At 37.0% G+C, this 13,995-nt stretch overlaps 1 protein-coding gene across 4 annotated transcripts in view; it reads right to left on the bottom strand.

Annotated features, from left to right (window-relative positions):
* dnah12 (dynein, axonemal, heavy chain 12) overlaps positions 1 to 13,995 on the bottom strand; it is a 230,102-nt gene that overhangs the window by 29,609 nt on the left and 186,498 nt on the right. For all 4 annotated transcript variants that reach the window (XM_069939623.1, XM_069939622.1, XM_069939624.1 and 1 more), the window contains 6 exons: positions 12,521 to 12,735; positions 10,676 to 10,868; positions 7,521 to 7,713; positions 5,117 to 5,289; positions 4,031 to 4,171; positions 1,554 to 1,712 (listed from right to left, as the gene is read on the bottom strand). In XM_069939623.1, coding sequence (XP_069795724.1) covers positions 1,554 to 1,712; positions 4,031 to 4,171; positions 5,117 to 5,289; positions 7,521 to 7,713; positions 10,676 to 10,868; positions 12,521 to 12,735 — 1,074 coding nt within the window. The remainder of the gene's footprint in view (positions 1 to 1,553; positions 1,713 to 4,030; positions 4,172 to 5,116; positions 5,290 to 7,520; positions 7,714 to 10,675; positions 10,869 to 12,520; positions 12,736 to 13,995) is intronic.

The raw sequence follows: 13,995 nt of genomic DNA, 5'->3' as shown, positions 1-13,995 counted from the left end.
TGTGAACCAAGACCTTGAATATATTGTTCAATATTTAAATGGTCCATTACAGTTTGCCTTGGGTAGGTCATGTTTATTGTTAATTTGAGTAAGAGATTTCCTGTCCCCTTTATTCTTGCTTTTTTAACATTATAAATGAACCATGGATTTTATTTATTTCTCAGACCTTTGCAATAGTACATCACGTCAACAGAACAAAGAGGAAATATTTAGAAAATTCAAAAAATAAAAGCAGGAAATGCAGAAGGCTATAATAAAGAGAAAAGAGTTGAAAAATACAAGGAAAGAAAAACTTACATGACATTTTTATTCATATGATTAAAATTACATATTATCAACTCATTTTTTAAAAAGTGAGAATGTTTATATCTATTTCATAGTTTGGCTGACAGTTGAAAAAAATCAGTGTGATGGAATATTTGGGAATGTTTTTGGGAGATAAATTGGTAAAATTAGAGTAGGTTACATACACACACTTTCATTTTATGAAATACTGAAAAAAATCACATTTAGTAACTTTACAGAAGTTATGGAGATTTCACAAGTGGATGTTAATTGAAGTGAATGAATGGACTATTGTTTTAAAAGCCACAGCAAGAGACAGGCTGTCTCCTAATACCTCTTCACAGAAAGGTCATTGTCTACCTCAAACAACAGATTGACCAAAAGACAAACTCCTATTGTTTGTTGGAGAAGGTCAGGAGTTTTTTTTTTCGCAAGTGAGAAGGACATGCTGCCTGGGAGTTTGAATCTCAGATAGAGAGAGGGAGAGAGAGGGAGAGAGAGACAGAAAGAGGTCTTTGACTGTGTGTGACACATAAAGCCAGGAAAACCATGTTGGAACTGAAACAGAAGCTCCAGAGTGGCAGATGACTGGAAGTGCTATTTGTCTGATGTTTCTCTTGGAATAAATGGAACAGAAAGGAAATCTGTAGTAGTATGAAAAAAAGAGGTTATCATCTGGAGAACCCTGATGGGACAAGTTTCATCAGCAAGACATTGAGGTGATTAATGGTGGTACCTCAGTTGTGGAAATCCTGGAACCACACATCTCTCTCTGCAAACCTACAAGAACCTTCCTGAGTGGTAACCATTACCTTTCGAGCACCAAAGCTTGGTGAACTTTATACATGTTAAATTCTGTGCACAGTATAAGAATTGCCTGCAACCAGTGAACTTAGAAGAATGAGAAGTGAGATTGAACTGGGAACCAAAGAACTTTTCTTAAATGTACACATAAATTACATACATGTGCACTTAGAATTAGAAGAGGGTTAAGTTAGGTTAGTTAAGTTAATAGTGATAAGTTAAAGTTTGATTCTGTTTTCATGTTTAAAGATAATTAAAAACAACTTTTGTTTAAGTAACCATTTGTCATGAATTGCTGCTGGGTTTTGGGGTCCTTTGGGCTCGTAACATCAGTTTTGATTATTTCAATGAGATTTTTATCAACCCATTATTCCCTCATAAAATAATATGGCTGTTTACAATAATCAAAGCATGCTGCATACTGTGAGAAGAATAGCCAAGACATTTTAATTAAATTAACTTACCTCAGGCCATGTAAACTTTGTAGGTCACTCGCACGGCAGATTTCATCCCAGCTTTTGTCTTGGAGCCAGGATGGGTCTGGATTTTTAATTTTGTTCTGTAATCCCACTCCTCCAGTTAGAAGAAACATAAATTCCTGATAATTGATATCATGTTTTGCCCTGGAGGAAACACGATTGAAAATTCATGTAAATCATAAAACTAAAGGCTGCATGAGTTTTACACTTTGCAAATGATCTTGTAACACAAAAATACACTCTTATAATCCAATACATTAGGATAGAATTCATAAATATCCAGACCAGGAGTGACCAAAATACAGCCCATGTGCCAACTGCAGCTCATTTCCCATTTTTAAGTGGTCCAGGGTGAATTTTAAAAATAAAATGGCATATGGCCCGTTACAACATAGTCTCTAACAATAAATTGCTTTGGACGTATACTGCTCTTCTTAGATGTCACTGCCATTTTGAACAACTGCAAGACCAACCATTGAAATGTTACTCATCAATAAAAACATTTACCTCAGTTGATTAAACATGGCGGAACTGAAAAGATGGAAAATAGCAAGGGAATGTCAAAAAATTCAGACACCGTGGGAAAATGAATAATTTTTCACAGAAGACAAGGGGAAATTCTTGTTTGACTTGCAAGGAATCTGTTAACTTTAATAGCCTATCTACAGATTTTCATATGCCATCATAAACAGTAAGGTGGACACTTGGGCCATGAACTATACTCATTGAGAGCTGTGGAAGAATGTTGGAGATGTCCTTGATCATTTCTCTTGTTCTTATTTTGCACCTAGCTTTTTATTTTGGACTGGTTTTTGAATGAGTTTTAGAGTTTTCTGGTTTTCTTGAAATTAAACTTAAGAGCAGTAGATACAGAAATACCAACTGTAATGTGAGAGCATATCAATAAACAACATTTACGTCAACAGTTAAACTGTTCAATAGTGCTGTCAGTCATTTTGATGGAAAATGAATTTTCAATGGCACAGGGAATTTTTAGTCTAAAAAACACAATTTTTCTTGCAGTGTAACTGGTTGAAAATTGCCAGCCCATGGCTCCTTATATTATTCCGTATGTGGCCATAACCAAAAAAGTTTGGCCATACCTGATCCAAATAGTTTAAAATGGTTTGGGTGGTCTTTAAAAAGCAGCAAACAAAAAAAAAGAGAAAATAATAAAGAAAGGAAAGATAAATTATGAAAGAATATTAGCACAGTATATAAAAACAGATCATATTTTTTCATAAATATATAGTCAGTGCCTCAAAGTAACAATCTAACAATCTTCTTGTCACGAGGACTATCCCTGCTGGAAGTTCCTTTATGAATGGCAAATTTGCAAGGAGCCAAACATGCTGTGACATCTATTAGTGTGTATCAATGGAACACACAGTCCATCTACTTCAAGAATATTTTCATGGCAGAGGACAAGGATGGGAAAATTCTTGAGAATGAATGGATCATGGCACTGAAGTGCCAGTTGATGAAGTAGACAAAGACAATGTGGTCAAACAATAATCATGGCTTTTATTAGCAGAAACTCATGGTACAATAATGAAAGACAATAGATGCAAATGCAGTTATATCCAAGGGGTGTGCCCTTAACAGTAGAGATAATGCACAGCTAATGTTAGTACAGCAAGGCTCGCCAGAGGGGGAAACAGGCAGCTTGGCAGACATTCACTACAGTTTCCCCCTGGCAGATACATAAATAATACTTGATTAATGCTTATGCTGGGATGGTTGGAGATAACTAAGGACAGTGAGGGGGGCCTGGGATATGTGTTGCCTGGCAACCACAGCCAAATTGAAATTCCATGAGCCCTGGCCAAAGATAGCGAGAGGCTCTGGAATGCGAGTTGCCCAATAACAACATCCTGGCTGATAAATTTCCACCTGTCCCATTTCTCTCTGAAATCATGTTACTTACATGAATTAGGGGAAATTAAACTGTAAAAATACTTGAGAGGAGGGGGACTTGTCTGTGTAGTGCAACATGAAGATGGACATTGCAGAGCTTAATGCTGATGGGATAATGCTTGCTGCCTTGAAGGTCATTGTTTTGAGGTTAGTTACTGTCAGATAGTATTGGAGAATTTAAACCCATGCACTTGTATATTCAGGGAGCTCCTCGATCCTCGATAGACCTCCCACAGGCCTGTGCATCAATAAAGGGAATTGGCTGTAGAAAAATCTGAGACTTTCATTCCTCAGGAGAGTAAGCTGCCGATTGGCACCTCACTGCAGAACTGGGATCGAGGATTGACACCGATCCTCCATATTTTGAACTATTTTTCAAATTGCTGCATTAATGCTGAAATTAACACAGCCTCAGACCTGATTTTTATCAGCGCTCTTACATCATTAAGTAGGTAGCATAATTTTTCATTATTGTTGTCAATAAAATCCTTCATTAAAATATCGACAGTAATATGAGAAAACATTTTGTGAAAGCTGATACTTACAAAAGTAGATTACTGCACAACAGAAAGGAAAAAAGCAGCTTGTCTTTCTCAAACAGAGAGCGGCAAACATTGGAGTACAGATTGTACGTGAAGTGATCATTCAGATAACGAAGACGCTTCTCTAATATTTTTGATCTATTACTGATGAGGCAAGGATAAGACAGAAGATTACAAAAACTGGTCATAAACTACTGTTAATAGATTATATATTTTAAAAATTTAGACACACGGCACGATAACAGGCCCCTTCGGCCCATGATCCCATGCTGCCCAAATACAGCCAATTGACTTACACCCCCAAGTACATTTTTGAATGATGGGAGGAAACCCACACAGACGAGGAGAATATACGAACTCTTTACAGACAGTGCGGGAGGTGAACCCGATCAATAGCGCTGTAACGCATTGTGCAAACTGTGATGCCCTAAAATTCCAGTCATCTGGTCGACTGTGAGTAACTCTGGCCCTTTGCCCAACGTGGGGCTTGAATACATGACCCTGGGATTAAAAGTCTACCAACTGAGCTAGCCAGGCTGCTATATTAAGCAATGTGGATGTCCAAACTTTCCATTTTGGTCATCCAGAGCGAAAAGCTTCTTCAAAAAATAATGTTCATGAAGGACCAAATATTCTAGAATAAGCTTCAAAATAAAATGTTTGTTTTTTTTGCAAAATAGCACTTTACTTAATTCTCTTTCTCATTAACTTGCCAGAAGAATTTATATCTTAATTCTCAACATCTTAGTAATTACGTAGGCTATTTCATTTCTTAATTATAAAATGAGATACATTAATTGCATATTTCAAGAATATTAAGACAGAAATCCAGAAAAATTTGGAATCCAAAAGAACTACTGAAATTTTAAATTTCCCTTCCTCTTCACAAATACTTGGCATTTATGGGTGGAGGGAGAAGCCAGGAACTTTTTACTTCCTCAACACAATACCACTCGTGCAGAGACACCACCCCATCCTCCCATGATTTTGTTCAAACCAAGCTCCTCTTGTGGCAAAAGTTCTCAGCCATCTATTATTTTTCTTTGGAGTTAAAGCATCAAGAAGTTCCTTTTACTTTTATAATCCTACCTGTCATGAATAGAACTGACATAAAGGTTGACAAACCAGCTCAGGGAGTACTGGTACATTGGGTCAACGTTGGCCAAGTCTGCAATGCTGAAGAAAAGGATAGCAGAATGCTTAGCAATTGGTCTGTATCCTTCACGGGATTCTGCAATCTTTAGTTCAGTCCTCTCGGCAACCTGACAGAGATAATAGATACTATAAAGCTGATAAAGGACACAAAAGAAAGAGAAATCTTTTGCAATCTGTTATAAAATAGGAACCTCAGCAACAGTTTGTGTACAGCAGAATGAAAATGGTCAAAGGGCCTGCGGTTAGCCGTGTTAATGAGGAGGAAGTACTGGACCAGACAATGAGATTAATTCTGTTGCCCTTTTAAAAAAAAATTAAGTGCATGACCTTCATATTTCCATATTTAGAAACAGATGCTAAAGCCCTAAGTGTGTTGGCCACTGTGGAGATAAATGCCTTCAATATCAAGCAAAACTGATACAATTTATGTAACTTCTGGGCAATATATTTATAAAATTAAACAAAGGGTCCAATACCAGTGCTAGAATTTAACAAAACATAAAAGCTGCAGATGCTGGAATCTTGAACAAACAAAGAATGGTTGGAGGATCTCAGTAAGTTAGACAGCATCCAAGGGTAGAAACTGCCATCAACATTTAGCCTCAGGACCCTTTATCAAGATGCTGGAATGTTGACTGGCTATGTCACCCATGGATGCAGCTTGACCTGCTGAGTTCCTCCAGCATTTCTCTGTTTGACAAGAATTTAGTGATCAATTGTATATTTTCTACCAGTCCTGTTCATACATCCTTTCATATTACCTACCTTTCTAATTCCAAGGGCTTTAACGTGACACTTTATCAGATGCCTTGTAAAAGGTCCCATGCTAGATTTAATACTGAGCCCACAACACTGTAGCAGTGGTTTTCAACCTTTTTCTTTCCACCCACATACCACCTGAAGTAATCCCTATGCTGTAGGTGCTCTGTGATTAGCAAGGGATTACTTCAAGAGGTATGTGAGTGGAAAGAAAAACGTTGAAACCACTGTTTTAATCATACCTAATTGACTCGTTATGTGCACAGTTTCATAACTCCAAAGGAAATGGGCCAATTACAATTTTTCTCAAGCAAAATATTTCAGTTGGATCTCAAGCAGTGGTTCTCAACCTTTTCTCCCCCCACCACATATGACCTGAAGTAATTCCTTACTAATCACAGAGCACCTATGACATAGGGATTACTTCAGGTGGTATGTGAGTGGAAAGAAAAAGGTTGAAAAGCACTGCACAACAGGTATAGAGAGACTGGATACATTGCACACAGTCCTCAGTTTTACCCTCAAGTGAACTGGTGAAGGAACAGTAAACTTGAAGTGGAGTTTCCAATCCTATGGACAAAGGTAAGTGCTATATGTGTTTTACTTAATTTATTTTCATGTTTTAAAATATTTGTTTATGTGTCAATCAATACGTTTCAATTAAATCTATTTTTTTGTCTAACTTTTATCGATATAAATTTAACCACAATCTGTTTTAATTTTTAAATGTCTCTCTCAAAACTCTCCATTGTTTGTGAAGGTCAGCTTCTGTAACCTTACACATCTGCAAAAAAAAAATAAAAAAAATGGATAGATGGAAATGTGAGTTATTGGTCTGGGCACTGGATCAAGCCTGAGAGCAGCCAGTCCAATGAGCTGGGCACACAGTCATTCAGCACCCATGATCAAATTGAAACACAGATTTAATATGAACTGAATACTTTGGTGTAAAAATAACGGAGGCCTGTGCTTTATTTTAATACTTTGCTTTGTCTTGAAAATTATTCACCTGGGAAGAATTGGACTTTGCTCTATTAAATAATTCCATTGATTTTATTCTTTTATTTTCTTGCACCTTTCCTGGCATCATTTTCCAATTGACAACTAACTACATTCAGATACAAACTGATGCAATCCATAAATATAATCAAGTAAATGTGAGACATCTTAACATGCCATAGTTTTCTTCCCACCCCAACTTTTACTTTCTTTTAAATTTAGACCGACCCTTTTATCCTCAAGTCCCTGCTGCCCAATTGCACCCAATTAGACTTAAAACCCTGGTACATTTTTGAGTGGTGGGAGGAATCCAGAGCACCCCGAGGAAACCCACACAGTCACAGGGAAATTGTACAATCTCCTTATAGACAGTGCCAGATTCAATCCCATGCCGCTAACCATGAAATGGTGTGAAAGAGTTCACCAAAATAAACTATTGTTCCGCAGTCTACAAGAAAAAGAAGAAAAACAAAACAAAACCGATTTCTGTGAAAAATCTAAATCAAATTATTAGAGAGAAAAACAGCATGAAATGTAGTTAATGCAAAAGCTCAAATACATTTCTTGGTCAGTATCTTACTTGCTGTTTCTTAGTAATCTCATTCGACATAATTTTTGCAGAATCAAGGATTTTAATGGCACTCTCATCTTCCAGAATGTTTCCTTCAGACCCCTCAAGGGTCTCAAGGATTTTATCTTCAATTTCCTTCAGCTGTTTCTTATTAGACGCAGATTGGACAATCAATGCATTCCTCTCATGCTCCAGTTCAGGCCTGGACAAATTAATTGAAAGACTTAATGTTATAATTCTTAAACCTCTGAATGTGGATTGAACAGAACTCTGGCACAAGTCTTCAATATTGGGAATTCACTTCTCAAAGTCAATAAATCTCTTTTGAGCTATTAGGACATGGGGTAACACTAATATCAATATGTGCAGGACAAAGTCCTCCATGCAGAAATTAGATAAAGGAGTAAATAATTGATTTCTGATTTTGTTGATAGATAATAAGTTTGTCAGGTTCGTACCACCCAATAAAGAAAATAATTGGGACTATGGTTCAACGTCTCAAATTTCGCATCAGAGTACATACATGGAAGCACATACAACCCTGAGATTTCTTTCTCCTGTGGGTGCGGCAGAATTACCACTAACTGGTCGTGCAAAAAATAAACTGAACACAGCATAAACATGTAAACAAATAAAAGAACTGTAAACAGGTAATGACTGTAAACAAACTGACTGCGCAATACAGAGAGAACAAAGAAAATCAATAAAATGCACAAGTAAAAGTCCTTAAACGAGTCTTTGATTGAGTTTGTCATTGAGGAGTCTGAAAGTGGAGGGGTAGCAGCTGTTCCTGGACCTGGTGGTGTGAATCTTGCGGCATCTCTACCTCTGTTGTGATGGAAGCAGCGTGATGGTCTTTGATGATTGCTGCTGCCCTGCAACGGCAACATTCCCTGTACTCAATAGTGGGGAGGGTTTTGTCTGAAATGTCCTGAGCGCTTTCCACTCAGTGGTATTGGTGTTCCTATACCAGACCGTGATGCAGCCAGTCAGCACACTTTCTACCACACCTTTTTAGAAATGTTCTAGGCTTTCTGGTGTCATACCAAACCTCCGCAAACTCCTGTGGAAGTAGAGGCACTGATGTGCTTTCTTCATGATGCCATTGATGTGTTGAGTCCAGGAAAGGTCCTCTAAGATAGTGACCCTCAAAACCCTAACTTTACTCACCCTCTCCACCTCTTATCCCCCAATGTTCACTGAATTGTACACCGCTGGCTTTCCTTTCCTGAAGTCAACAGTCAGTTCCTTGGTTTTGGTGACATTGAGTGCAAGGTTGTCGTTGGTGCACCATTCAGCCAAGTTTTTAATCTCCATCTGCATTCCCTTTCTTTATACAGTCCACTACTGTGGTATCGTTGACAAATTTGTAGATAGTGTTATTGTCATAGGTGCAAAGTTTCAAATGAAAGATCAAGAACAATTGCATGTCATATTTTTGAACTATACATTATGAGCAACAAGTGGATTTGAAGTGAGAGAAAGGAGTTTTAAAGGGGATCTGAGGGTAAGCTATTTTACACAGTGTCTGACACCTGGAACACCCTGCCAGATTCAGTGATGGAATCAGTTACAAACACCTCATTTAAGACATCATTGGAATAGTCAAGGCACAAAAGGATGTGGACTGAATCCTGTCAAATAGGGTGAGTGTAGATGGCAAATAGGACTGCACTGGGCCAAATGGCTCTTTCCAGAAGCCCAAAGTCAAATGGTTGAACTTCTTTTGAAAAAATGGTGGCATTTTCCTGGGTGACGAGCAATTAGAATGATTTGAGAAAATAGAAAGGTCTCAAAGTTGTATCAGTTCAACACTGTTAATTTCACAGCGCTCCAACAATGGAGTCCACGAAGGGTACACTCACATAAAGGAACGCAAAATTGTGAAAATTTCAACCACTTACAGCGTGGAATCTGCACAAATGTACTTTGCAGTTAGCCTAGCTCAAAAATTGCTTTGCCACCAATTGCAGCAAAACTAGGACTCCCATACTGTAAAAGGGCTGGATGACTTAGGGTAGGTCAAAAGGGTTCAGTAAAGTTCTATAAATCAATATATTGAGGTACTAACTGCAGGGAGCATAATACTAGATTTCCTATTTAGAAATGAGACAGAGCAGGTGACAGAAGTATGAATGGGGAATACTTCGGGTCCAGTGATCTTTGTGCCATTTCAAGATAATTATGGAGAAGGATAGGTTTGGTCTGCAAGTTGAGATTCTAAACTGAAGAAAGACCAATTCTGAAAAAATTAGAATGGTCTGGAAAGTGTGGTTTGGGATAGGTTCTTTTAAGGCAAGGATGTGCTTAGTAAATGCAAGACCTTCAAAGGTGAAATTTTGAGGGTACAGAGATTGTATGTTCCTGTCAGGATCAAAGGCAAAGTTAAAAGACATAAGGAACCTTCGTTTTCAAGGGATATTGGGGATTTGGTTAAGAACAAGAGGTGTAGAGTAGAAATAGGCAACAAGGAGCAAATGAGGTACTTGAGGAGCATAAAACATGTAATAAAAGGGAAATCAGGAGGGCTAGAAGACATAAGATTGCTCTGGCAGGCAAGGTGAAGAAAAATCCAAGGAGCTTCTACAGATATATTAAGAGCAAAATGGAGAGCAAGAGACCAAATTTATCCTCTTGAAGACCAGAGTGGACAGCCATGTATGGAGCCAGGAGAGATGGGAGAGATCTTAAAAGGGTTTCTGCATCGGTATTTAGTCAGGAAACTGACACAGAGTCTAGCAGTGAGGCAAACAAGCAGTGAGGCTATAGAACCTATGCAAATTAAAGAGGAGGAGGTGCTTACTGTCTTAAAGCAAATAAGGGTGGATAAATCCCCGGGGACTGACTAATGAGGCATTCCCTCGGACCTTGACGGAGGCTAGTGTAGGAATTGCAGGGGCACTGGCAAATATATTTAAAATATATTCAAATATATTGAAATGGAGAAAAAGGATGAAATATTGAATTCAAAATGACTTTGTTTAGCATCAAATTACTGCAACCTGGTTTACTGACATCATTATCTGCCTAGTATGAAAAATTTATTTTGCTAGATTTGCCATGTCATGACAGCCGATGGCATAATGGCAAGTATGGCCCCCTTAATAAAGTTTAAGCAAACTCAGAATTCAGGAAAAGCACACTCTCTATATGGCTTAATTTACCTCTCCTTAGCGACAACAATTCCCAACAGCTGATCCTCAAGGCCCTCAAGGGTGATCATAAAGTTGAGCAAAGAAACCTTTGTTGCCAACTCGGGCAAATAGTGTGGATTTCTTAGCTTTGTTGTCACGTAGAGTCGGAAATCCATTGAGTACTCCATAATTGAATCACCAAGTTTGATACAATCCATACCACCTGGAGAAAAAAAAAAGAAATAAATTCCTGGAATTCCTTTTCGCATTATTCTTTCCTTTTCAATATTTTTTATTAACATTGATTTTTAAAAAATTTTATCTATTTTTTTCAGCCATCTGAGAATGACCGAGCTTTTTGCTTTTTGGAAGGTTAAGGGTATCATAGGTTTTTTGAGATTTGTTCATGGAAGGTCATCTTATATCCTTTGAACAACTTTCAAACAAATATGGTCTGCCTAATTCACATTTTTTTAGACATTTTTGAATGCTATATTACCTAATTTTCCCCTGCTGTATCAGTCAGATGTGGTTGATGCTCTTTTTTGTTTGAACCCCTCATTGCGACCAGTCTTGACTGAAAAATTTAAAGGGCATGGGAGCAGGAGCTCCAAAAGTCTTTTGCTGCAAAGACATGGGAAAAGATTTTTAAACTAGTTAATACCTCATCAATGTGTGCTGACACTCCCTTATTCAATTTAAGGTAGAACATAGGGCGCCTATGTCTAAAGACAAGCTTGCCCGTATTTTTCCTAATTTTAATCCAGTCTGTGAAAGGTATAATTCGCAAGTGGCTTCATTGACCATGTCATATACTTTGGTCCTGTTTGGTTTTGGAAAGATATCTTTGGTACTCTTTCAGTAATCCTTGCAATTGATTTCCAGCCAAATTCCTTTTGGAACAGATGTAGGTCGTTGTCCAACTTCTGCTCATTGGATTTTAGCTTTTACCACCCTGATGGCTAAATGAAAAGACCCCACTCTGCCTCTACTACAGTTCAATGATTTCTCAAACCATGGCCTGTTTGTACTTAGAGAAAATTAGAAGTGCTGCATTTGATCCCTCTGTTAAATTTGAAGAAACAAATTCATACAATATTTTCAATGATATAATTTCTAATGTTTTCTCTAATTTACTGTCCCTTCCTCATACCATTAAGTTTACTTTTGGATGAGGACCAGGCTTCTAATGTTTGATGAATGCTGATCAAAGGCTTTCCAGTTTTTGTTTCATTATAGAATGTTTTAAAGTGAATTCTTTAAAATATACCACAGATATAAATTTTCAAAATACCTTCAATAAGGTAGCCCAGAAAAGACAAAAGACTGAATGGACAAAAAGCATAGGAAGACTCATGATTTCAACAAAGATCTGTCATGGATCAACTGTCCTCGCAATAACTGAAGCAGGTGCAGATTTTCCAGGACAATACTGAAATTATCAGGAAAAGATGAAATGATTGGATCTTTTTTCTTCGAAGAATAGAAGGCAGAGGGATAACCTTGTAGAGATCTTCCAAAATAATGACAAGTTTTGGTGGAGAGCACACATGCAAAATGTTTTCACTTTGCAATAAAGAGTATAATTAGAAGCCTTCAATATATGAGAGTTACCAAGAAATCCAGCAGAGAAGTCTGAAGAAACTTCTTCAAGCAAAGACTGATAAGATTCTGCAACTCACTTGCATAGAAAGTGGTCGAAACAAAATCGCGGAGATGCCTTTCAGGGGAGGCTGAACATTAGGTGAGAGGGAATGGAAAAAGGAGTCAGACTGAAATGTCGATGATGAAAGACAGGAGAATAAACACTGGCTTTTAACGGCTTGTTTCTGATCCTATTTCCAACACAATCACAAACACATAAATCAGAAATACCTTGTTTAAATGTCTGTTTGAGCAGAAGGGGCTCAAGTGAAGGATCCAGTTCCTCAGCAACATTTTCCAGCAGAAGAGGTGTTCCAAACTGCATGCAGTTTTCTAGTGTCCGCACATAGTCCGAGTCGGTCAGTTTGATAATACTCAGCTTATTTTCACGCTCTGAATTTCTCACCCACTTATTAGCCTGCCCTTGTGGGTCAATCATCAATGGCCTGAGATCAGAAAATCAATGTATAAAATGCTTATTCCTTTAAAACCGGAAATAGACACATTTTTCATTGGTCTGATCTGCATTATTATAGGTTACCCATGAAAGCCCAGAATTTGGATTTGTAATGATTGTGAAATTATCATAATTTTGGCATTTCTGACACATGCAACTAAACACAGAAATCCTGAAATTACCCCTCCACAAGCAGAGCCAATCCTGAAGGTTGGGTCGATGATAACTTTGAGAGAGAAGCACTCAACAACTTTAAGCTCGGTTATAGAAAGACTATCTTTTTCTATACAAGATAAGATGTCTTATTATGAGTTAAAGTCGACCCCATTCATTGATTATATACAATTTAAATAAGTTTGAATTAATCATTTTTTTCTTTAAAAAAACTTTTTAAAAATTATATAATTTTTCTATATATATGTTTTCTTTTTTAATTTTTTTTAGTTTTTTTATTATTAGTTGTTTTTTTTTCATTTAAGTTCTTTTTGTTTTGTTTTTTCATGTATATTTTTATATAATAAAAATTGTTTGGATTAATAATTAATACTTAATTAATATTTTTTTTTGTTTTTATATATATCGATCTTTTTTAAGATATATATTTTTTATTTTTTTTATTATACTAATAGTATTAATTCTTCACTCTTTATCATGGGGGTGGGGAGGAGGGGTTTAGGGGTTAAAAATAGTTTTTTTTTAGTCTTAGTTTTTAGTTGTTAAGGGGAGATGCCGAGATTGGTATTGTATTAACTATGTTACTTTGTACTTGTATTACTTTATTTTGTATTTTTCTGTACGTGAATTACTTACTTTCTTCATATGTTAAAATTAATAAATAAAGTTTTGAAAAAAAAGAAAGAACAACTTTATCTGCATGCTCTCTCTCTCTCTGTTGTTTCTCCCCTGCACACAGCATGGCCTTCAAGCTATGTACAAGGCACATGTAAGTACAGAAGACAGACAGGAAGTAAACCCCTCCCAGCCTCACTTTAAAAACAACTCGCAGTACAACACTTCTTTTTCCCCCCCCCATAGAACCAAACATGCCCCAAATATAAAAAAAGAGTGATGCCATTAGCTTGCATACTCCTAAAATTTATAATAACATTTCAACAACACCTTAGTAATATAAAAACATCTTAAAAAGTAGCAGATTCCCATTCAGTCTACTAAAAAAAACTGTCCAATCACAAATTTAGTCTGTCAGGTGGTTTGCGAGTGTATTGTGATCAGCTCACTACTCCTGATG

Source organism: Narcine bancroftii, chromosome 5, assembly GCF_036971445.1.
Source record: "Narcine bancroftii isolate sNarBan1 chromosome 5, sNarBan1.hap1, whole genome shotgun sequence".
Taxonomy (NCBI): domain Eukaryota; kingdom Metazoa; phylum Chordata; class Chondrichthyes; order Torpediniformes; family Narcinidae; genus Narcine; species Narcine bancroftii.
The sequence above is the reverse complement of the archived record's forward strand: the minus strand, read 5'-3'. Positions and strand labels throughout refer to the sequence as shown.